The sequence below is a fragment of the Macaca mulatta genome, chromosome 3, assembly GCF_049350105.2.
Source record: "Macaca mulatta isolate MMU2019108-1 chromosome 3, T2T-MMU8v2.0, whole genome shotgun sequence".
Classification (NCBI taxonomy): Eukaryota; Metazoa; Chordata; class Mammalia; order Primates; family Cercopithecidae; genus Macaca; species Macaca mulatta.
This window is the reverse complement of record NC_133408.1, coordinates 48,157,107-48,181,284: the sequence shown is the minus strand read 5'-3', so window position 1 is coordinate 48,181,284 and position 24,178 is coordinate 48,157,107. Positions and strand designations below refer to the sequence as shown.

At 53.5% G+C, this 24,178-nt stretch overlaps 1 protein-coding gene across 4 annotated transcripts; it reads right to left on the bottom strand.

Moving 5' to 3' along the window:
- Positions 1 to 1,650: 1,650 nt before the first annotated feature.
- MUC3A (mucin 3A, cell surface associated) lies at positions 1,651 to 22,694 on the bottom strand. 4 transcript variants are annotated; one of them, XM_077996426.1, is made up of 14 exons: positions 22,487 to 22,694; positions 18,609 to 20,339; positions 16,060 to 17,678; positions 9,336 to 14,421; positions 9,044 to 9,229; positions 6,837 to 6,952; positions 6,335 to 6,399; positions 5,248 to 5,396; positions 4,755 to 4,820; positions 4,231 to 4,393; positions 3,468 to 3,641; positions 3,284 to 3,375; positions 3,053 to 3,105; positions 1,651 to 2,890 (listed from the first exon to the last, which is right to left on the bottom strand). In XM_077996426.1, the coding sequence occupies exons 1-14, from the start codon at positions 22,545 to 22,547 to the stop codon at positions 2,849 to 2,851; spliced, it is 9,603 nt and encodes a 3,200-aa protein (XP_077852552.1). In that variant the 5' UTR covers positions 22,548 to 22,694; the 3' UTR covers positions 1,651 to 2,848. The 4 variants fall into 4 exon arrangements, with proteins under 4 accessions (XP_077852552.1, XP_077852554.1, XP_077852550.1 ...); XM_077996428.1 differs by lacking the exon at positions 16,060 to 17,678 and having other exon boundaries at positions 9,336 to 9,791; positions 22,487 to 22,686; XM_077996424.1 differs by having other exon boundaries at positions 9,336 to 18,772; positions 22,487 to 22,628.
- Between the last annotated feature and the right edge of the window lie 1,484 nt (positions 22,695 to 24,178).

Genomic DNA, 24,178 nt, shown 5'->3' with positions numbered 1-24,178 from the left:
ACAAAACCCCCTTATCCTCCGGGGGGAGCCTGGAGGGCAGAAGCTGTGGATTTCAGCCACCCCACGGCCAGGGGCTGTGTGCAGACCATCCCCTGCACACCACAGGCACCCACAGGTCTCCACAGTGACCCCTTCAGCAGCCCCAAGGCAAGATGAGGTCACAGCACGGGTCTCCAGCCCTGTGGCAGCCCCTTGCCATGCAAAGGGGAGGAGGCCACCTGCAACCCTGCTGCCTGAGGCAGGGGCGTGTACTATGACCACCCAGGAGCACTGGACCCAGAGCATCAGCCCAGGGGCACTCACCCTGTGTCAATGTAGCAGTAAAGGACGCAGAGAGCCAGAGAGCCAGCGTCGGAATCCAGATCACCAGCATTTCCCAGGGAACGGGCCCCTGGCTGCCCACCTTCCCCCGTCAAGAGGGACCAAGAAATGAAAGCCTCCCAGGAAGGGATCAGCTATAAAAAGGACCCCAGAGACCTTTGCCTTGAAGAAGAGCAGTGCCTGTCCCAGGGTAGAGGTGAGGTGATGGCGTTGAGCAGGTAGCACGTGGTGACCACGGGGAGTTAAACGAAGGGCAGCCTGTCCACCCTCCTCCCTCATAAGTCCTGGAGAAGTCACTGCGCTGAGCCAGGGTCCCTCTCTCTCAGCGGAAGTCACAGGCACTGTGGGTGGGGCAGTGCAGGAGGGAGGGATGGAAGCTAGAGGTGTGAGCACACCATGGGTGACAAGAGGTGGGGGCCAAGAAGCACCAGGGAGCGGGTGACCATGGAGGGAGAAGTTCAGAACCATGGAAGGGGCAGCTGGCAACAGGCCAGACCAAGTGAAAGACCCTCCACTCCCACCCCCGAGAAGCCCCTCTCTCTTCCAGCCATCCCTCCCCATTCCCCGCCTCGACATGGTCCTTTCCAAATGTCCAGGGCTTTCCCTGGGGTCCCCAGCTTCCAACCCTTCTCCTGGGCGGGGTGCCCACTCACACCTGAGACTTTATGGTCCTGGTCTCCACCCCTGGCCAGACACAGAGGTGACGAAAGGCCATGGCCCGTCCCTGCCCAGGGCAAACATCACAGGGGCCTCTCCCAAGCCCGCACCCAAAGACCCAAGGGGACATGTTATTTCTGAACACCCTCGACTCCTCAGGCAGGCCTGACTGCCTGCAACAGCAGGAACAGAAGGGCCCTGTGCCAGCACAGACAGGCTCTGTTGTGTGCGTTTGCTATCAGGGTTTGGGAACCTTGTGGGGAATCCAGATCTTTGGGGAGGTCCAGCTTTACCCATCCTTGTAAAGGGTGACTGGACCAGGCAGCCCTAGCCCCTGGACCACCCAACTCCCTGAACCAGCACCAGCGGTCTAATTGCTCCCTAAGCCCCCAGTGTCAAGGTCAGGGCAGTGGTGGGGGTGGGGAGAGCACAGATGACAAAGCCCAAGGGGCCCCTGCCCCGAGTCACTCCCCAACAAAATGGGTTCCCCCCAACCTCTGTGTTTTCTGTGAGGAACGTCATGGCCCCCAAGGGCTGCCCACAGACCCCTTCCTTCCTCCCTGGGAGACACGAGTGATCCCAGGATCCTCCTACTGCACCGCCTCTGGAAATCCCTGTTCTCCAATCAGGTGGAGAGCACTGCGGGGTGAAAGGGAGACAGACAGAGAGCAGTTTCTTTTACAGTAAACTCTATATTGTGTTCACATGGAGACCTGGAGATGTGCCGACTTCCGGTCCCCGAAGCCGATCTTCACTGCCAAGGAGATTGAGGATTTCAGGACTCAGAGTTATGGCAGGAATCAGGAATCAATCGAGGTGACATCAGGGAGAGAGGGACGGAGGAAGGAAAAGGGAGGGGATGGGTTTAAAAGGCAGTGGTGAGGTGAGAGGGGAGGAAGATCGAAGGGAGTGAGGAGGAGGGGGACTGAGGGGGCTGCCTTTCCTTGGGGACTGGGGAACTCATGCCCTGCCCCCACCCTCGGGGCTCCAGGGGTGAGAGAAAGAGGTGGAGAATAAAGAATCGGGCAGCAGGGTGATGGGGGGAACAGCAGCTGGGGTATTTAGGGCAGGGGGAGTGGGGGGCAGAACCAACTAATGGACCGGCTCAGAAGGGGAGAAGATACAAGGAATGAGAGCAAGAGAAACAGGGAATTGGGCAACGGAGTGATGGGGGGAACAGCAGCTGGGGTACCCTAAGACACAGAGGCTATCTATACCTTGCTAGGGACCAGGATGTGAGGAGAGGAGGGAGGATTTAGGGCTGGGGGACTGGGGGGCAGGATGCTTGAAGGAACGGTGTCAGAAGGAGAGGACATCTAAGGAATGAGAGCAAGAGACACAGCAGGGAGTTAGATCAGGAGAGGACAGGAGATGGGATGGGCTGCAGGCTGCCTCCAGGTTCAAAGTAAGAAACAGGCAGTAGGGAATTGAGAGAAAATAGGAACCAGGGCCGGAGACCAGGCGAAGGACATGAGGATTGGAGGATCCGAGAGAGGCAATGGCAACATGAGGGCTGAGACGGGAGGGCAGAGTAGGACCCAGAATTGACCAAGTCCATGTGGTTTACACAACAATGGTGTGAGATATCACACAGGAATGTTGTACCCATTTTGCAGGTGAGGAAACTGAGGCTCCTTACTGACTTGCCCAAGGTTCCGCAGTGGAAGAGCCTGCACCTGAACTGTGTCTCCTGGTGGGTTTCAGCCAAGTTGGAAAGACAAGGATGGGATTTGGGGGAACAGTCTCATTTTGCCCAAGAACAGCAGGTGCCTGGGCTGCTCCCGTTCTGGGGCCACCACTTGAAATGGACGCAGTGCAGAGCCTTGTGTCCCAGGCAGGGCAGAGGGGATGGTGACGGGGCCCGCAGGGCTCACACTGAGGATGAGGTCATCTCGGGTCTCTTGATGTGCACCTGTCACAGAGTCACAGTGAGGGAAGGGAAGGCAGAGCCACTGGTTTGGGCTGACACTGCTGATCCGAGCCCAGCCCCCTCCTTGCCCTGGTGGGGGTTGGGGAGGGAATCTGGAATGGAGGCTGGGAGAGTTCCTTGGGGTCCCCCTCTTTAGCCCCTCACCTTCATAGTGGTGTCCACGTTCTCCAAGGCCACACGGAAATTTTCATCCTTGTCTAGAGAGAGAGAGAGAGGGAGAGAGAAGAGGGGAGAAAGAGGAGGGGAGAGGGACGGGAGGGAAGGGAGAGGGGGACAGAGTAAATGCGAGGAAGGCAGGAAGGGCGTCTGTCCTCGCAATGTCCTCAGTGATGCCCAGGAAAGCCCCTGCCTGCTTCTCCAGGAGGTGGGACTCACCTGTTCCGTCGACCTCGAAACCCCAGTTTGAAAAAGTGCCCACGACTTCCTCATCCCAGGTCTCGAACCATTTCCTGTCCTGGTCCCAGGACCTAGGTGGGGCCGCCACGCGGTCAGACACAGCCGGCCCGCCTGGGGCCCCTCGGCCGCCCTCGCACCCCGGCCCCATCTTCCGCGCGCTCACCGGTCTAGGTACTGGCAGCTCCACAGTCCGGAGCGCACTGCCCAGACACCCAGCGCTAGTAGCAGCAGCAGCAGCAGCGCGGCGCCCGCCGTCAGGCCCCCGACCAGCGCCCTCCAGTGGATGGCCACCTCGCAGCGCGGGCCGGAGAACCAGTGCGTGTCCGTGGAGTAGCAGCTACGGGAGATCGCAGAGTCAGACCCTCTTCACCTCCGGACTCGGGGTCCACACGTGCACCTGGGTCCCCCGGGGCGGTGGGGGCGAAGGGTCGGGGCCCCAGCCTAGGGCAGCTGGGGCTTCCACCCTAGGGCAATCGGGGTCGTTCCACCCTAGACAAGGGGCCGGGAATCCACCCTAGAAGGAGGGGGCTGGGCTCCACCCTAGAACAACAGGGTGAGGTTCCGCCCTAGAACAAGGGGGCGGGACTCCACCCTAGGCAAGTGGCGGGATTCCACCCCAGATCAAGTGGGTAAGGCTCCACCAAAGGAGGGGGTGGGGTTCAACCCTAGAACGAGGGGACAGGGCCCCACCCTAGAATGAGTGGTCCCAGAACTAGGGGACGGGACTCAAGGGGGCAGGGCAAAGAAGCAGAGGTCCAGGGCAAGGCTCCACCTTCGGGCAAGGGGAATGGGCTTGGAGTCGGACTCTGGGGACAAGGCTCCACCAGAGGGCCTGGGGGCGGACCCGGGGCGGAGCATGGGGCGGGGCTTCATCCTAGAATGAGTGGGCGGGGCTCGGCTGATGCTGATGGTCAGCGGTGCCTTACCGACAGGTGGGACCGCTCCTCTCCAGAACGCACTGGCCCTGGTGACAGTTGATGGCGTTGTCCACGCCCGACGTGCAACTGGTGACACAGCGGAGCCTGGTGGCCTCCACCAAGGGGAAGTAGAACTCCTCATAGCCCGCGGGAGCGGCGCGGCGGCAGATGGCTGAGGGGATTGGGGAGAGGGTTGCACAGAGACAAGGACCTCATCCATTCTATTCAGAGGCCTGATAATGGTGCCTCTGAAAATGCGGGAGGAGGATTCCATTTCCGAGGTGGGATGCCGTGGGGTAGACCCTGGGATTCGATGAGGGGAGTCCAGTACCACCACCCTCACCCTCTCCTCGTGGCCCCTGCTGTCCTCAGGTGGAAGTCACTAATCAGCGCCAGGAAGGGCCGCCCTGGGCCATATCGCTTGCCTCCCCCAAAGGTCTCTCCCTGCCCCCGACTTCAATGGGCAAATGTCCCTGGTGGCTGGGATCAGAGCCACGGGAGAGCGACCACTCAACCCTTTACCCCACCCTCACCTTTCGGGGTCAGCTCTGTCCTGCTGTTGTTGTTCACCTTGATGGAGTCAGGCTTAAAACACAGGGCTGTGGGAACACAGGCACAGATGGAATGGGAGGGGGAGGTCAAGGGGTTAAGGTTAAGGGGTTAGGACCAGGAAGCAGGAGAGGCACAGGGAGGGCAGGGAGGGCTGTCTCTGTCTGGGGGAGTGTGGAGGGGCCACAAGAGAAGACTCCTGTTCCCTCCCTCATCTCCCCTGAATAATTCGAGGTCTTCAGCCATCCGGGAAATGCTGAGCATGACCATCAGGGGTTCTCTTGCCCAGTACCCAGGTCCTGGGGAGATCCTCCCTAGCCCCACCCTTGATGACGTTGTGTGTGGACTCATTCCCCTTCTCCCAACCTGCCAGAGGTACCATAGGGTTGGCACCCGAGCCCAGAGGGCCCCTGGCCCAGCTGGAGTGGGCTGGGGTGGCGACTCAGGCCCTGGCCCCTCCCTCCAGCCGGGGCTCACTCTGGGAGTCCTGGCAGCTGTCCGCATCCTGGCTGGCATTCTGCAGCGCCTCCTTCAGCGTCGTCTTCGCCTGCTCGTACTGGCTTTCCAGCTGGGAGCTGAAGGGCAGCTCCAGCAGGACCAGGTAGTCCACCACGATGCTGCCATTCCTGAGGGGTCCATGGCCTTAGAGAGTGCCCCAGCCAGGGGCACATGGGTCCTTGGAGGAGCACTCCAGAAGCAACCCAAAGTGCACCAGAAGCGGGAAAGGGGGCAGAGGTCCTGAGTCAGGATGCCACATGCATCCTTTTTAGAAGGGGCTGCCAGCATTCCTGACTTGGTCCGCCTGGGAAGGCAGGACAAGGAATAATTGACATAATTGACTTCCTGTCTCTGTGTGTTTTATAGAGACAAAGTCTGGCTCTGTCACCCAGGCTAGAGTGCAGTGGTGTAATTATAGCTCACTGCAGCCTCCAATTCCTGGGCTAAAGTGATCCTTACTCCTCAGCCTCCCAAGTATCTGGGACTACAGGTGTGCACTACCACACCGGGCTAATCATTTTACTATTATTATTATTACTATTTTTATTATTGTAGAGCTGGGTTCTCACTATGTTGCCCAGGCTAGTCTTGAACTGGTTTCAGGTGATCCACACGCGTAGCTCTCCCAAAGTGCTAGGATTGCAAGTGTGAGCCACCACATCTGGCCTGATGTTCTCCTTATGTTGCATCAAGCCATCATCCATTGGGCGCCCCTGGATGCGCTCTGTCTCCCTCCCTCTCTTTCTCTCTCTCTAATGCTGACCCACCCAGTAGAGCAGGGGCCAGCCAGAGGGGGACAAAGTCACCCATCCAGGCACCACCTTCCCACATGTCCCTGCAACTTCTCTCCTTCCAGTGTGCTGAGGAAGAGAGGTGCCATCTCTCCTCCAGAGAAATGGCCCCAGAAAACGATCTCAAAAAATACCCCAGGGAATGATTGCTTATGTAGCCCCTCCACCCCTCTCTTTATAAAATCTGATGATTACAAAAGAAAAGAACGGGTTTTTTCTGTGCACACATATCCCCCACCCAACACCGCCTCCACATCCCCCAATGGGTCTCCTACCTCAGGGACAGGATCTCCACACCCTTGAAGTTGAAGCCCCGCATGCCTGCAAAAATCTTCTGCATCTGAAACACCAAGGATCCCTGGGCTCACGTCCGAACCTGCAGACCTGAGGGCACCCAGATGCCCAATCCCAGCTCCAGGGGAGCACCCTTCAATTCCCCTCCCCTTCCAGGAGCCATGGCTCACGCCTGTAATCCCAGCACTTTGGGAAGACAAGGCAGGCGAACCACAAGGTCAGGAGTTCGAGACTTGTCTGGCCAACATAGTGAAACCCCATCTCTACTAAAAATACAAAACATTATCTGGGTGTGGTGGCGTGCACCTGTAATTCCACCTATTCAGGAGGCTGAGGCAGGAGAATCACCTGAACCCGGGAGGCAGAGGTTACAGTGAGCCAAGATCGCGCCTTTGCACTCCAGCCAAGACAACAGTGCGAGACTCCGTCTCAAAAAAAAAAAAAAAAGGAAAGAAAAAAAATTCCCCTCTCCTTGCCCTTTACCTGATTCCAGAAGGTCTTGTTGAAATCCCTGTAGGCCTGAGAAGTGTTGTCATTGAGGTCCGGCGAGAACTCCTGATCGACAGACACTTCCATGTCCACCTCAGTCTCCACTACATCTGCACACAGCATGCACGTCCCCGGTCACTTCTCTATCTGCTTCCGTCTGAAGCTACCAACACCACCCCCTCCCCAACCCACAGGCTCCTCCTGCTGGTCCTCTCCAAGATCCCTGAGGACTGATGCCCAGAGGCAGAGGCAGGAGAATCGCTTGAACCCAGGAGGCAGAGGCTGTAGTGAGCCGAGATCGCATCACTGCACTCCAGCCTGGGCCGCAGAGTGAGACTCTGTCTCAGAAAATGAAAAAGAGAGAGAGAAAAAAGAAAGAAAGAGCAAGAAAGGGAGAAAGCATTGTGTGAAGACGAGGGAAAGAAGGAAAGGAAAGAAAAGAAAGAAAGGAAGGAAGGAAGGAAGGAAGGAAGGAAGGAAGGAAGGAAGGAAGGAAGGGGAAAAGGAAGAAGGAAAGGAAGGAAGGAAGGAAGGAAGGAAGGAAGGAAGGAAGGAAGAAAGAAAGAAAGAAAGAAAGAAAGAAAGAAAGAAAGAAAGAAAGAAAGAAAGAAAGAAGAAAGAAAGAAAGAAAGAAAGAGAGAGAGAGAGAAAGAAAGAAAGAAGGGAGTGAGGGAGGGAGGAAAGAAAGAAAGAGAAAGAAAGAAGGAAGGAAGGAAGGAAGAAGGAAAGAAGAGAGAGGAAGGAAGGAAGGAAGGAAGGAAGGAAGGAAGGAAGGAAGGAAGGAAGGAACGTGTGGAGATGAGGGAAAACAGGCAGGAAGACAGCAGTCAGCCTGGGGTCCCTCCTGGCTGCCCGCATGGTGGGCGGGGATCCATGTCCAAATCCCCAGAACTGTGAGTATGCTACACCATATGGCAAGGGAGGATGAAGGGTGCAGATTGAATTCCATTGCTAATCAGCCTAACTTTTTTTTATTGTTGAGATAGAGTCTCATTGTGTCATCCAGGCTGGAGTGCAATGGTGGGATCGTAGCTCACTGCAGCCTTGACTTTCCAGGCTCAAGTGATGCTCCCACCTCAGCCTCCCAAGTTACTGGGACCACAGGCATGAGCCACCATGCCCAGGTAATTTTTTAAAATTTTTTGTAGAGGTGGGGTTCTCGCTGTGTTGCCCAGGATGGTCATGAACTCCTGGCCTCAACCGATCCTCCCTCCTCAGCCTTCCAAACGGCAGGGATTATAAGAAAATCAGCTGATTTTTGTTTTCCTTTGAGACAGAGTCTCGCTCTCCCTCTGTCATCCAGGCTAGTGTGCAGTGGCTAAACCTCAGCTCATTGCAACATCTGCCTCCTGGATTCAAACGATTCTCCTGCCTCAGCCTCCTGAGTAGTGAGGATTACAGGCACCTGCCACCATGCCCAACTAATTTTTGTATTTATAGTAGAGAGTTTCACCATGTTGGCCAGGCTGGTCTCGAACTCCTGATCTCAGGTGATCCTCCCGCCTCAGCCTCCCAAAGTGCTAGGATTACAGGTGTGAGCCACTGCACCCGTCCTAATCAGCTGATCTTGAGAAAATTAACATAGACTATTTGGGGAGGAGGCAAAATCATCACAGGAGTCCTTAACAGTGGAAGAAGCAATAGAGGAGGCCAGAGTTCATCAGAGGGAGATGAGGCTATGGCAGAAAGACACAGAGAGGTGCAGCCTTGCTGGCTTGGAAGATGGAGCCAGGGGCCCTGGCAAACACAATGTTGGAGGCTCCAGAAGCTGCAAAGGGCAAAAAAATGTATTCTTTCCTGGAACCTCTGGAAGACAACACAGCCCTGGTGGTGCCTTGATTTCAGCCCAGTGACACCCACATCAGATTTCTAATCTACAGAATTCTGACATGATAATGTCGTGTTGTTCCAGCAGCCAGGTTTGTGTTTGTTGGTAGGGCAGCAGTTGGAAACTGATACAGCTCCAAGCAGCCCAAATCAGGAGATGACCCCAGGAGGGAGTGTGGTCCCATCCACCTCCTAAGGGTGAGGATGGAGAGGAGCATGACATGGGGCAGTGGAGGGAATGGGAGAGATGGCAGGGAGGGAAGGACTGAGCAAAACGCCATGGGTGCCTCCAGGCCCCACAGAGGGGTAAGTCTGGGGAGAGTCAGTGACACCCTCTGGGAGGAAGTGCAGAAGGCATAGCTCTGGCGACTCACCTAGATCCACCTGTTCCACAGCAAACTCACAACGGGAACCATAGAAGGTGTTGGGGCACTGGCACTTGAGGTTATCCCACTGACCCCCGTTGAGGCAGCTGGTCTGGAACTGACAGCGGTCCCCAGAGAACCCCGGACGGCAAGCACACTGGCCCTGTTCCCAGGTGCCGCCATTGTCACAGGTGCCTGGGAAACACAAGAAACAAGGGAAGTTCAGGATAAAGCCTGATCTCGGTGACATAGAAATTTTGCAGGGAAGGAAGGAGGGGAACAGAGAGGCAGAAGGTCCAACCTGCAGTGGTGGTCAACGTTGACTGTGTGGTCGTCTGAGAAGTGGTGGGAGTTGTCCTGCGCGATGTAAGGGTGGTAGGAGTCTGGGTAGTGGCCACTGGTGTCTCTGAAGTCCTGGTGGTGGATGGGGAGGAGTGTGCTGACTTGCTTGAAGTCCTCAGGATGGTCGAAAGGCTGCTGCTTGGTTTCGTGGTGAGCGGGATGGTAGAGACGCCAGGAAGATGTGGGGGGATCACAGAGATGGTGCTCAACCAGGTCTCACTGGTGGGCATTTCAGTACTTGTGAAAACCGTGTTTGTGGGTACAGTCCCAGTGCCAGTGGAACTGGAAGCATTCGTTGTGATGCTGGACTCACTTTCTGGCGTCATGGAAGAAGTGTCCATATATGTAGCAAGGGTAGTTTGCATACTGATGGAGCTAGGACAGGTGACCATTTCGGTAGTAAAGGGAAGCACTGCTAACGGGGTGGTGGGAGGAGAAGTAGCTTCAGTGCTGGAATCCATTTCAACACACGGATCAGTGGGAGAGGCAGGGACTATGGTAATTGTTATAGTTTCTGGACAGGGTGTGGTGGAGGGAAGGGAAATATAAGAAAAGGGGGTTATTTCAGTGAGAGCTGTGGTCAGAGAGGAGCTGGTTGGAGAAGTGCTGGTGGTTGCAGAGGAAGAGAGAGTAGGAAAGGCTGTGATAGAAGAGGAGCCCATATTTTCTGTACTGAAAGTGTATGCTGAAGAAGGAACAGAATGAGTGTTGGTAGAGAACAATGGAGTTATGCTGGCGGAAGATGGAGAAGAGGACATGATAGTGTGTGTTGAGGACCAGATGATGGTACTAAAAGAAGTCAAGATTGCGTTTGTAGATGTACTTCCCCTAGTGAAAGATTCTGTAGTGAACTCACTTGTAGATGTGAGTGAAGTTTGCAATGAGGGAGTAGAAGCACTTGTTTGAAGGGTGGAGGAATGTGTGCTAGGAATGGGAACCTGTGATGTTGACATGATCGTGCTCAAGGCTGTTGATGGAGTAAGAGTGTGAAGAGTGGACGTGGAGAAATCTGTACTTCCAAAGTTGACAGTAGTAGGTACAGGAGATGTTTGGGTCCCGGTGGCAGACGTCAGTACAGGAGGGGTCTGTGTTGGGGTTTCAGGTGTAACAACAATACTTGTGCTAAAGGAAGTGATTGGGGTGTTCTCAGTACTTCTGAGGGTCGTTCTCACAGTGGACATGGTGGGAGAGGTTGTGCCCACAAGGGATGATGTTTCTGTGCTTTGGATGGAGGGAGAGGATGAAATGATGCGTGTTGGGGTTGATAAGCTACCAATATCCGTGGGTATAGAGGGAAGGTCTGTGGTTGTAGTCAATGAAGTACTGGTTCCCACAGATGAGGGGGTGAGAGTTTGCATGGTTGTGGTCGGGATGTCTGTACTCTGAGAAGCTGGAGTTACAGGTGTGGAAGTCACCCCAGTCTCTGAGGTAGTAAAATGTGAGGTGATGGCAGTTGTGGATGTGCTGACTGTGGAGTAGCTGGTTGAAGAAGTGAAGCTGGGAGTACTGTGTGAGGTGGTCTCAGTGTTGGTGATGGAAGAAGTGAAGCTGGGAGTATCGGGTGAGGTGGTCCTGGTGGTGGTGATTGAAGAACTGAAGCTGGGAGTACTGTGTGAGGTCGTCGCAGTGGTGGTGATTAAGGAAGTGAAGCTGACAGTACTTTGTGAGGTGGTCTCGGTGGTGGTGACTGAAGAAGTGAAGGTGGGAGTACTGTGTAAGGTGCTCTCACTGGTGGTGATTGAAGTGAGGCCAGGAGTAACGTGTGAGGTTGCCTCGGTGGTGGTGACCACAGAAGTGAGGCCAGGAGTACTGTGTGATGTGGTCTCAGTAGTGGTGATTGAAGAAGTGAAGCTGGGAGTACTGTGTGAGGTGGTCTCGGTGGTGGTGATCGAAGAAGTGAAGCTTGGAGTACTGTGTGAGGTGGTCTCAGTGGTGATGATCGAAGACGTGAAGCTGGGAATACTGTGGGATGTGATCTCAGTGGTGGTGATTGAAGAAGTGAAGCTGGGAGTAGTGTGGGATGTGGTCTCAGTGGTGGCGATCAAAGAAGTGAAGCTGGGAGTACTGTTTGAGTTGGTCTTGGTGGTGGTGATCGAAGAAGTGAAGCTGGGAGTACTGTGTGAGGTGGTCTCAGTGGTGGTGATTGAAGAAGTGAAGCTGGGAGTACTGTGGGATGTGGTCTCCGTGGTGGTGATCAAAGCGACGCTGGGAGTACTGTTTGAGGTGGTCTTGGTGATAGTGATCAAAGAAGTGTATCTGGGTGTACTGCTTGAGGTAGTCTCGGTGGTGGTGATTGAAGAAGTGAAGCTGGGAGTACTGTATGAGGTGGTCTCGGTGGTGGTGATCGAAGAAGTGAAGCTGGGAGTATTGTGTGAGGTGGTCTCGGTGGTGGTGATCAAAGAAGTGTAGCTGGGTGTACTGTGTGAGGTAGTCTCAGTGGTGGTTATTGAAGAAGTGAAGCTGGGAGTACTGTGTGAAGGGGTCTCGGTGGTGGTGATTGAAGAAGTGAAGCTGGGAATACTGTGTGAGGGGCTCTCACTGGTGGTGATTGAAGAAGTGAAGTTGGGAGTACTGTGTGATGTGGTCTCCATGATAGTGATTGAAGAAGTGAAGCTAGGAGTACTGTGTGAGGGGGTCTCAGTGGTCGTGATTGGAGAAGTGAAGCTGGGAGTACGGTGTGAGGTGGTCTCGGTGGTTGTGATTGAAGAAGTGAAGCTAGGAGTACTGTGTGAGGTGGTCTTGGTGGTCGTGGTTACCAAGTTTGTTGTAGGAACTGTGGCTGTTACTGTGGTTGGAAGAGACAAAGAGGTGGGTCGGAGAGAGGTCACAGTGGACAATGTACCGGTCATACTGGTGGAATAGGTGGTTCTGACCGTGGAATCTGTGAGAGCACTAGTAAGAGAAGTAGGGTAGGTGGTCTCAGACGCAGGTGTAGAACTGGTGTCGTAATTGGATAATGTGGTCACCAGGGAAGACAAAGGGGTGGTGTTTGTGGTACCAGTGGTGATCGCTTCTGTACTTGGGACAGGCATAGAAGATGAAATGCTACTGGTGAATGATGGTAACATATTAGTGGCTGTGGGCAGAGGGTTGGTAGTTGTCATAGATGTCATTGTATATGTGGAGGTGATTGAAGAAGTGATGGGGGGAGTAGAACTCACTGCTGTTTTGAAAGATCCTGTGGAAATGTCAAGGGTAGGAGTCAGTGTGGTGGTCTCAGGGGATGTGGCTGTTGAACTGGTCCATGTAGTCTGACCTGTGCCTTTAGTTGCTACAGTGGAAGAAGGTGCTTCCATCGTTGTAAATGTTGTGAATGACGTGGTGGTTGTGGGTGATGGGGTGGATCCAGCTGTTGTGTGGAGTATACTGGTGATGGATGGAGGTGAGGAGATACTCTCGGTGTGAGTGGTCCCTGCACTGCTGGCAGACATGGAAGAGGAAAATGAATATGTTGCTGGGAAGCTCGTCAGGAGGGAAGTTGTCTGAGTGCCCTCAGTACTTGTGAGAGTTGGTCTCTCGCTGGGAGTGGTGGCAGAGGTCATGCTGACAAGGGATGAGGTTTCTGTATTCTGGATGTTGGGGGAAGATGGGATGTCACTTGTGGACACTGCTGAGGTACTGGAAACAGCAAATGTTGAGGAGAGAACTGCTGTTGTAGTCAAGGATTCAGTAGAGCTCACAGAAGAGTGGGTGATAGTTGTGGGTGTTGTCGAAGGGATGTCTGTACTCAGAGAAGATGGGGTCATGGTTGTGGAAGTCACCATGGTACCTGAGGTAGGCGAAGCTGAGGAGATGGCAGTTGTGGTTGTACTGCTTGTGGAGTAGATGGTTGAAGAAGTGAAGCTGGGAACACTGTGGGAGGTGGTTTCAGGAGTGGTGGTTACCAAGGTTGTGATAGGAGTCGTGGCAGTTTCTATGGTTAGGAGAGAGGAAGAGGTGGGCGGGAGAGAAGTCTCAGGGAACAATGTACCTGTCATACTTGTGGGGTAGCTGATGTCGGTAGTGGAGTCTGTGGCTGTGCTAGTGGGAGAAGTAGTGTAGGTGGTCTCAGATGTAGGTCTAGACCTGGTGATGGTAGTGGGGAGTGTGGTCACCAAGGTGGATAGAGGGGTGCTGTTGGTGTTATGACTGGTGATTGTTTCTGTGCTCAGGACAGGTTTCGAATATAAAATGCTACTGGTGAGTGATGATAACGTATTACCGGCTGTGGGCCAGGAAGTCGTTCTTGCCATAGAAGTCACTGTATTGGTGGGAGTGACTGAAGAAGTGATGGGAGGAGTAGAAGTCATGGCTGTTGTTAGAGATTCTGTGGACATGTCAGTTGTAGGAGTCAGTGTGGTGGTCTCAGGGAATGTGGCTGTAGAGCTGGGGAAGGTGGTCTGACCTGTGCCTGTAGTTGCTACAGTGGTTAAAGGTGGTTCCATCGTTGTCGAGGTGGTGAATGAGGTGGTGGCAGCGGGTGACAGGGTGGATTCAGCTGTTGTGTGGAGTGTACTGGTGCTGGCTGGAGGTGAAGAAATAGTCTCTGTGTGAGTGGTCCCAGCACTGCTGGCAGACATGGAAGAGGAAAATGAATATGTACTTGAGAAGGTCGTCAGGAGAGAACTTGTTGGAGTGCTGTCAGTACTTGTGAGAGTTGGTCTCTCGCTGGGAGTGGTGGCAGAGGTCATGCTGACAAGGGATGAGGTTTCTGTATTCTGGATGCTGGGGGAAGATGGAATGACACTTGTGGACATTGCTGAGGAACTGGAAACAGTGAATGTTGATGTGAGGTCTGTTCCTGTAGTCAGGAAGCCAGTAGAGCCCACAGAAGGGTGGATGATAGTTGTTGGTGTTGTCGAAGGGATGTCTGTGGTCAGAGAAGACGGGGTCATGGTTGTGGAAGTCACTATGGTACCTGAGGTAGGGGACGCTGAGGAGATGGCAGTTGTGGATGTGCTGACTGTGGAGTAAATGGCTGATGAAGTGAAGCTGGGGGTACTGTGGGAGGTGGTATCAGGGGTAGTGGTGGGGAATGTAGTCAACAAGGTGGATAGAGGGGTGGTGTTGGTGTTATGACTGGTGATCATTTCTGTGCTTGGGACAGGTGGAGAAGATAAAATGCTACTGGTGAGTGATGATAACGTATTAGTGGCTGTGGGCCAAGAAGTCGTAGTTGTCATAGAAGTCACTGTATTGGTGGGAGTGATTGAAGAACTGATGGGGGGAGTAGAAGTCATGGCTGTTGTTAGAGATTCTGTAGAAATGTCAATTGCAGGAGTCAGTGTGGTGGTCTCAGGGAATGTGGCTGTAGAGCTGGGGAAGGTGGTCTGACCTGTGCCTGTAGTTGCTACAGTGGTTAAAGGTGGTTCCATCGTTGTCGAGGTGGTGAATGAGGTGGTGGCAGCGGGTGACAGGGTGGATTCAGCTGTTGTGTGGAGTGTACTGGTGCTGGCTGGAGGTGAAGAAATAGTCTCTGTGTGAGTGGTCCCAGCACTGCTGGCAGACATGGAAGAGGAAAATGAATATGTACTTGAGAAGGTCGTCAGGAGAGAACTTGTTGGAGTGCTGTCAGTACTTGTGAGAGTTGGTCTCTCGCTGGGAGTGGTGGCAGAGGTCATGCTGACAAGGGATGAGGTTTCTGTATTCTGGATGCTGGGGGAAGATGGAATGACACTTGTGGACATTGCTGAGGAACTGGAAACAGTGAATGTTGATGTGAGGTCTGTTCCTGTAGTCAGGAAGCCAGTAGAGCCCACAGAAGGGTGGGTGGTAGTTGTTGGTGTTGTCAAAGGGATGTCTGTAGTCAGAGAAGACGGGGTCATGGTTGTGGAAGTCACTATGGTACCTGAGGTAGGGGAAGCTGAGGAGATGGCAGTTGTGGATGTGCTGACTGTGGAGTAAATGGCTGATGAAGTGAAGCTGGGGGTACTGTGGGAGGTGGTATCAGGGGTAGTGGTGGGGAATGTAGTCAACAAGGTGGATAGAGGGGTGGTGTTGGTGTTATGACTGGTGATCATTTCTGTGCTTGGGACAGGTGGAGAAGATAAAATGCTACTGGTGAGTGATGATAACGTATTCGTGGCTGTGGGCCAAGAAGTCGTAGTTGTCATAGAAGTCACTGTATTGGTGGGAGTGATTGAAGAACTGATGGGGGGAGTAGAAGTCATGGCTGTTGTTAGAGATTCTGTAGAAATGTCAATTGCAGGAGTCAGTGTGGTGGTCTCAGGGAATGTGGCTGTAGAGCTGGGGAAGGTGGTCTGACCTGTGCCTGTAGTTGCTACAGTGGTTAAAGGTGGTTCCATCGTTGTCGAGGTGGTGAATGAGGTGGTGGCAGCGGGTGACAGGGTGGATTCAGCTGTTGTGTGGAGTGTACTGGTGCTGGCTGGAGGTGAAGAAATAGTCTCTGTGTGAGTGGTCCCAGCACTGCTGGCAGACATGGAAGAGGAAAATGAATGTGTACTTGAGAAGGTCGTCAGGAGAGAACTTGTTGGAGTGCTGTCAGTACTTGTGAGAGTTGGTCTCTCGCTGGGAGTGGTGGCAGAGGTCATGCTGACAAGGGATGAGGTTTCTGTATTCTGGATGCTGGGGGAAGATGGAATGACACTTGTGGACATTGCTGAGGAACTGGAAACAGTGAATGTTGATGTGAGGTCTGTTCCTGTAGTCAGGAAGCCAGTAGAGCCCACAGAAGGGTGGGTTATAGTTGTTGGTGTTGTCGAAGGGATGTCTGTGGTCAGAGAAGACGGGGTCATGGTTGTGGAAGTCACTAGGGTACCTGAGGTAGGGGAAGCTGAGGAGATGGCAGTTGTGGATGTGCTGACTGTGGAGTAAATGGCTGATGAAGTGAAGCTGGGGGTACTGTGGGAGGTGGTATCAGGGGTAGTGGTGGGGAATGTAGTCAACAAGGTGGATAGAGGGGTGGTGTTGGTGTTATGACTGGTGATCATTTCTGTGCTTGGGACAGGTGGAGAAGATAAAATGCTACTGGTGAGTGATGATAACGTATTAGTGGCTGTGGGCCAAGAAGTAGTTGTCATAGAAGTCACTGTATTGGTGGGAGTGATTGAAGAACTGATGGGGGGAGTAGAAGTCATGGCTGTTGTGAGAGATTCTGTAGAAATGTCAGTTGCAGGAGTCAGTGTGGTGGTCTCAGGGAATGTGGCTGTAGAGCTGGGGAAGGTGGTCTGACCTGTGCCTGTAGTTGCTACAGTGGTTGATGGTGGTTCCATCATTGTGGATGTGGTGAATGAGGTGGTGGTAGTGGGCGATGGGGTGGATTCAGCTGTTGTGTGGAGTGTACTGGTGATGGCTGGAGGTGAGGAGATACTCTCCGTGTGAGTGGTCCAGGCACTGCTGGCAGGCATGGAAGACGAAAATGAATATGTCCCTGGGAAGGTCGTCAAGAGGGAACTTGTCGGAGTGCTGTGTGTACTGGCAAAAGTTAGCCTTCCACTGGGAGTGGTGGCAGAGGTCATGCTGACAAAGGATGAGGTTTCTGTATTCTGGACAGTGGGAGATGAGGGAACGACAGTTGTTGGCCTTGCAGACATGCTGGAGACTATGTACACTGAGGTGAGGTCTGTCATCATAGGTAATGAACTAGTGATGCCCACAGATGAGGGAGTGATGGTTGTTGGTTGTGAGGAAGGGATACCTGTACTCAGAGTAGATGGGATCATGGATGTAGAAGTCATCATGGTACCCAAGGTTGTGGGAACTGAGGTGATGGCAGCTGTGTATGAGCTGTCTGTGGAGTAGATGGTTGAAGAAGTGAAGCTGGAGGTACTATGTGAGGTGATCTTGGTGGTAGTGGTGGTGGTTACCAAGTTTGTGGTAGGAGTTTTGGCTGTTTCTGCGGTTGAGACCAAGGGAGAGGTGGGTGGAATAGAGGTGGCAGTGGATGATGTCTCTGTCATAAGGGTGGGATAGGTGATTTCAGTCGTGGAGTTTGTACCAGGGCCACTCGGAGAATTAGGATAGGTGGTCTCAGATGTAGTCATAGATGAGACATTTGTAGTGGGGAGTGTGGTTACCAAGATAGATGGAGGGATTGTGTTTGTGGTGCCACTGGTGATTGCTTCTGTGCTTGGGACAGGTGTAGAAGACAGAGTCATACTGGTCAGTGATGTAAAATAATTGGTGGTTGTGGGAGGAGAGGTCATAGTTGTCACAGAAGTCACTGTATTTGTGGAAGTGACTGATGAAGTAATGGGAGGAGAAGTCACAGCTGTTGTGAGAGATTCTGTGGACATGTCAGTTGTAGGAGTCAGTGTGGTGGTCTCAGGGAATGTGGCTGTAGAGCTGGGGAAGGTGGTCTGACCTGTGCCTGTAGTTGCTACAGTGGTTAAAGGTGGTTCCATCGTTGTCGAGGTGGTGAATGAGGTGGTGGCAGCGGGTGACAGGGTGGATTCAGCTGTTGTGTGGAGTGTACTGGTGCTGGCTGGAGGTGAAGAAATAGTCTCTGTGTGAGTGGTCCCAGCACTGCTGGCAGACATGGAAGAGGAAAATGAATATGTACTTGAGAAGGTCGTCAGGAGAGAACTTGTTGGAGTGCTGTCAGTACTTGTGAGAGTTGGTCTCTCGCTGGGAGTGGTGGCAGAGGTCATGCTGACAAGGGATGAGGTTTCTGTATTCTGGATGCTGGGGGAAGATGGAATGACACTTGTGGACATTGCTGAGGAACTGAAAACAGTGAATGTTGATGTGAGGTCTGTTCCTGTAGTCAGGAAGCCAGTAGAGCCCACAGAAGGGTGGGTTATAGTTGTTGGTGTTGTCGAAGGGATGTCTGTGGTCAGAGAAGACGGGGTCATGGTTGTGGAAGTCACTATGGTACCTGAGGTAGGGGAAGCTGAGGAGATGGCAGTTGTGGATGTGCTGACTGTGGAGTAAATGGCTGATGAAGTGAAGCTGGGGGTACTGTGGGAGGTGGTATCAGGGGTAGTGGTGAGGAATGTAGTCAACAAGGTGGATAGAGGGGTGGTGTTGGTGTTATGACTGGTGATCATTTCTGTGCTTGGGACAGGTGGAGAAGATAAAATGCTACTGGTGAGTGATGATAACGTATTCGTGGCTGTGGGCCAAGAGGTTGTAGTTGTCACAGAAGTCACTGTATTGGTGGGAGTGATTGAAGAACTGATGGGGGGAGTAGAAGTCATGGCTGTTGTTAGAGATTCTGTAGAAATGTCAATTGCAGGAGTCAGTGTGGTGGTCTCAGGGAATGTGGCTGTAGAGCTGGGGAAGGTGGTCTCACCTGTTCCTGTAGTTGCTACAGTGGTTGAAGGTGGTTCCATAGTTGTGGAAGTTGTGAATGAAGTGGTGGTAGCGGGTGATAGGGTGGATTCCGCTGTTGTGTGGAGTGCACTGGTGATGGCTGGAGGTGAGGAGATACTCTCTGTGTGAGTGGTCCCGGCACTGCTGGCAGACATGGAAGAGGAAAATGAATATGTTGCTGGGAAGGTTGTCAGGAGGGAACTTGTCGGAGTGCTGTGTGTACTTGCAAAAGTTGGTGTCCCACTGGGAGTGGTGGCAGAGGTCATGCTGACAACGGATGAGGTTTCTGTATTCTGGATGCTGGGGGAAGATGGAATGACACTTGTGGACATTGCTGAGGAACTGGAAACAGTGAATGTCGATGTGAGGTCTGTTCCTGTAGTCGGGAAGCCAGTAGAGCCCACAGAAGGGTGGGTGATAGTTGTTGGTGTTGTCGAAGGGATGTCTGTAGTCAGAGAAGATGGGGTCATGGTTGTGGAAGTCACTATGGTACCTGAGGTAGGGGAAGCTGAGGAGATGGCAGCTGTGGATGTGCTGACTGTAGAGTAGATGGCTGAAGAAGAGAAGGTGGGAGTACTGTGGGAGGTGATCTCGGGGGTGGTGATTACCAAGTTTGTCATAGGAGTTGTGTCTGTTTCTGTGGTTGGGAGAGAGGAAGATGTGGGTGGGAGAGAAGTCTCCGTGGACAATGTACCTGTCACACTTGTGGAGCAGGTGATTTTGGTTGTGGAGTCTGTGGCTGTGCTAGTGGGAGAAGTAGGGTAGGTGGGCTCAGATATAGGTGTAGACCTGGTGATGGTAGTGGCGAGTGTGGTCACCAAGGTAGATAGAGGAGTGGTGTTTGGGATACCACTGGTGATTGTTTCTGTGCTCAGGACAGGTGTGGAAGATAAAATGGTACTGGTGGGTGATGACAGTGTATTGGTGGCTGTGGGCCGGGAGGTGGTCGTTGTCACAGAAGTCACTGTTTCTGTGGAAGTGATTGAAGAAGTGATGTGGGAAGTGGAAGTCACCGCTGTTTTGAGAGTAGTAAATACTGGGGCTGGGGACATGGTCGTATGGATGCTTCCAGTGGGCTGGGGAATCCTTTCTGTGGTTCTAATTGTAGAGAAGACCATAGTGTGGAAGGTTGTGTCTGTGGCTGACACAGAGGAGGAGGGTGTCACTGTCACTATGGGAGTTTCCCTTCCAGAGGTGGTAGAGGAAGAAGATGTCACGGCTGACGTTCCTTTCTCAGTAGTGGTCATAGGGTAAGTCCTGGTGAGGGTGGTCACTGGCTTCTGTGTCACGGGAGTTGGGGTGTAAGAGCTGGTGAAGGCCACCTGCGTCGTGGTCACACAGATGGAGGTGGGGTGGGAGATGGTGATTGTAAAGCTCGTTGGATACACGCACTCAGTGGTGGCCGAATAGACCAACACAGTGGGTGGAGTGGTTTCAACCTTGAAAGCAAACTTGGACGTCGGGGTGGTTGAGGTGTTGGAACTGACTGGAGAGGTGAGCAGTGTTTCAGAGATGAGTGTGTCATGGGGGGAGGTAATGAGCGTCATAGGTGCATTTTCCCTGTGGCCAGGAGCAGGCGAGGCAAGCTGGGGGACACCGAGTGGCCGCCCAGCCAGGTCTCTGGAGTGTGGAGAATTGCTGAGCACAGCGCGGGCTGCTTCCGCCCTGGGGAAAGGCACATGAGAGATGGATGTGGCCGTAGATACAGTTCCTGCATTGGCAGCAGAGCAGAGGAATCCACTGGTAAGTCCGTGGGTCATTTTGTCACATCACTCATGTAAGTTACTCACTCACTCCCATTTTCCAGGCAGCATCACAGAGGGCAGGGCATGCCACAGCTCACTCCTGCATCAGAGGCAGCTTGGAGCTGGGCGCTTTGTGGTGCTGGAGCCCACTGCCTGTCTGCTCCTAGGGGAGCAGTGGGGCATGGGAGCGCTCATTCCTTACCCGGCCTTGGCCTTGTCATGGCAGGTCCTCCTGTCCTGGGATAGCCAAGCTGGGCAGAGCCTCCCTCCTCTTCCTTCCCTCCTCTGGTCACACCCAGGCCCCTCCTCCCTCTGCCCCTTCCTCTCCTCTCCCTGCTGCTGCCTGGAGTCCTCCCATCCCCTCCATTAACCTTCTGCTCCCACCACTGCTTCTCCCCGCACCCTGCTCCTGTCTGAGCTGACTACTCCTTTCAAAGAGAAAAAGAGAGAATATAGCCAAGTCCTAGCAAGGGGCACATCACAAAAACCATGAGACAGAGAAAGTTGCACAAAGAGGGCCAGGCGCAGTGGCTCACGCCTGTAATCCCAGCATTTTGAAAGGCCAAGGCAGGTGACCACTTGAGGTCAGGAGTTCGAGACAACTCTGACCAACATGGTGAAATCCATTCTCTACTAAAACAAAATACAAAAATTAGCCGGGCGTGGTGGCGTGTACCTGTAGTTGAGTCAGGAGAATCGCTTGAACCCGGGAGGCAGAGGCTGCAGCGGGCTGAGATGGCGCCACTGCACTCCAGCCTGGGAGACAGAGCAAGACTCCGTTAAAAAAAAACACACACAAAACTGCCCAGAGAACACCAAGGAGAAACAGAAGCTAAGCTTACACACGCTAATGACTTCAAAGGGCGTGGAGTGAGGATCACGCGGAGAGGTAGAGAGACAGGATGGAGAAGGAAACTTCCAGAAGGAGCTAACTCAGCAGTCAGGCGTGATGAGTTCCGGAGACCTTAAGGCTTAGCAGTGAGTGTTCATCACAAAAATAGACATATTTTTCTATAACTATTCCCTTTTGGCCGTGGGATTCATTCGTTTATAAGCATGAACCCCAGCATGTGGATTTCAACCCATTTCACAGTTGGTGACAGTTAGGATCAGAGATCCAGCTGTCAGAGGTGTCGGGGAGGAGGAAGACAGGCAGCCACAGCAGATGGGAAGTGGGAAGTACCCGATCTGATACCCCTCACCTCGGGCACAGCCCATCTTGTGGCTGAGAGCTGTTGTGTCACGTCTCAGCCTAGCTCGTGGGTGCCAGGGAAGTGGGGTCAGGGATTATGAGAATCCCCAGGCTACAGCCCTTGGCTCCAGGATGTGGCCCTGGAGGTGACTGAGAAGAGGACTCATGGGCCTCTGGCTGGGTGGCCTGGGATCGGGGATCAGAAGCAGACACTGAAAGACAGAGAAAAGAGAAGTACAGAGGAATTGCGGGGTGTTCCTGCAGGGCAGAAGAGAGAAGCCTGGGACCCCATGCTGGGTAGTCTCAGACGCATCCCTGAAAGTGAAGCAGACTTCAGGAGCTCCCTGCCCAGGCCCTGGTACCAACAGCTGTGCCCAAACACATGGGCCCTGGCCGGGGTGAGAGAGTGATGGCAGAGCTGGGGAGGAGCCGCTGGGGGACAAAAGGTAAAGAGGCTGAAAGCCAAGGACAGAGACCAGGGGCAGAAGTTAGAGGGCTGTCAGGGAGGGAGAGGCCAGTGTGGACAGGGCACTGGATCTGGGGGCGTGAGGTGGGTGACAGAAGTAGCCAAGGCAGGAAGGCCACTGCTCTGGGAAGATCTAAGTCCCACCCTCCACCCTCCGGCGGCAGATACACGTTGGAGTGCAGCCCCTGCAACCTGCTCAGTGCTTGGTGGAGAATGGCAGCGGGGACCCACTCTTTCCCAATCTCGGCTTTTCCTGCACCTGAAGCTCTGGGAGAAACCTCTCCTCATCGCCCCCTCCCCGCATCAGGCCGTGCCTCGGTTCTGTCTGCACCCAGAGCTCCAATCGGCGCCTTCTTATCCCGCCTCCCCAGGCCTCACAGCCACCTTTCCCTCCTGTTTCCTGGAATATCGTATCAGGAACTTCTCTCCATTCCCCTCCCACCTCTCCTCCTTACCCGTGGCCCCTGCGGAGGCCTTGAGCATCCAGAGGAGGCAGAGGAGCCCCAGCAGCTGCATGAGCCCAGCGGGCAGAGGGCTGGGGCAGAGCAGCCTTCAGGATCAGGACAGCGGCAGGGACGTGGCCCTAGGGCATGCACTTAATGAAAGCGTCCGTTATCTGTTTTGCTGAGCGTCAGGGCTGAGCGCAGCCTCACCTTTGCACCGCCGCACCTCACCCCTTTTCCTCCCTTCTCCGTGCATCCGGACAGACCGACGTCAGTGCTGTGGGAAGCAGAACACCGGGAAAAAGACAGGACAAGTCCAGAAAGTGTCTGGCAGAAAGAGTTGCTATTGGCTCAGCCCCACAGCCTACCTGGCTCACGTGGAGCTCCCTGCTTCCCTTCCTCCCCGACACTGGTGGAGGGTACCCTTGATGGAGAGCGTGGACTCTGGAGTCTGCATCGACTCCTGCAGCCTCTCCTTAGTTTTCAATTCCTCCTGCTGAGGCAGTGCAACCTCGCTCTCCTTCAAGCCCCTTCTGTCCCTCCTTTTGCCCCTGCTCCCTCCTGCTCCCGGCAGGACCCCACAGGCCACACAAAAACGTGGGAGTAATTAACACAGAATTCCGTCTGAAGTCATTTTATTATCTGAAGAGTTGGGGCTAGGTCCCAGAAAAGGAAACACGGATGACCAAAGGAAACACTCAAAAATACTAGTCTGGGCCCGGCACGGTGGCTCGCGCCTGTATTCCCAGTGCTTTGCGAGGCTGAGTAGTGTGGATCACTTGAGGTCAGGAGTTCGAGACCAGCCTGGGCAACATGGCAAAACCCCATCTCTACTAATAGGCTGAGGCAGAAGAATCGCTTGAACCCAGAAGGTGGAGGTTGCAGTGAGCTAAGATCACACCACTGCACTCCAACCTGAGTAACAGAGCGAGACTCCATCTAAAAAAAAAAACTAGCTTGGACCTAGCACATTGTTTGACCTATCCAGTTTGGGCAAAGGTGTGAAGAATAAATGTTCTTACCCTGCTGGTGGGTGTGTAGGTGGGTTGGCTTGCTTTAAAAGGGTGATTTGAGGATCACTTGAGGTCAGGGGTTCAAGACCAGACTGGCCAACATAGTGAAACCCCGTCATTAGCCTGGCGTGGGGTGGGCATCTGTAATCCCACCTATTCAGGAGGCTGAGGCAGGAGAATTGCTTGAACCCCAGAGGCAGAGGTTGCAATGAGCCAAGATCATACCTCTGCACTCCAGCCTGGGCAACAAAGCAAAACTTCATTTCAAAAATAAGATAAAATAAAACAAATGTTCTTATCCAGGTGGTGGGTGTGTAGGTGGGTTGGGTTGCTTTAAAGGGGTAATTTGGTGGCATCTATTAAAATTTTAAATGTGTGCCTTAGGACCCAGCAATTTCACTCTCCATCTCTGTGTCCAAGAAGCCCTTCAAGGAAGCATTCACAAGGATGTTTATTGACTCTCAATTACGGCAATTCTGACAGAAATTGGAAACAACCCAAACGATTGTTTCAATCCAGAAAGAAGATGGAATAGTCACCCTACAGAACACTATGCTCAGGCCAGATTCTGTGGCTCACACCTTTAATCTCAGCACTTTGGGAGGCCGGGGCAGGAGGATCTCTTAAGCCCAGATGTTCCAGGCCAGCCTGGGCAACATGGAAAGACGCCACCTCTACAAAAAAAAAAATA

Bases quoted from the DNA above. Each gene is read 5' to 3' on its own strand.
- MUC3A (XM_077996424.1), bottom strand. From the start codon at position 18,648: ATGGAACCACCTTCAACCACTGTAGCAACTACAGGAACAGGTGAGACC. The intron at 9,230-9,335 runs GTTGGACCTTCT...TGTGTTTCCCAG, and splicing joins AACGTTGACCACCACTGCAG to GCACCTGTGACAATGGCGGC. The intron at 3,376-3,467 runs GTGAGCGCGCGG...GGCCCCACCTAG, and splicing joins AGCTGCCAGTACCTAGACCG to GTCCTGGGACCAGGACAGGA.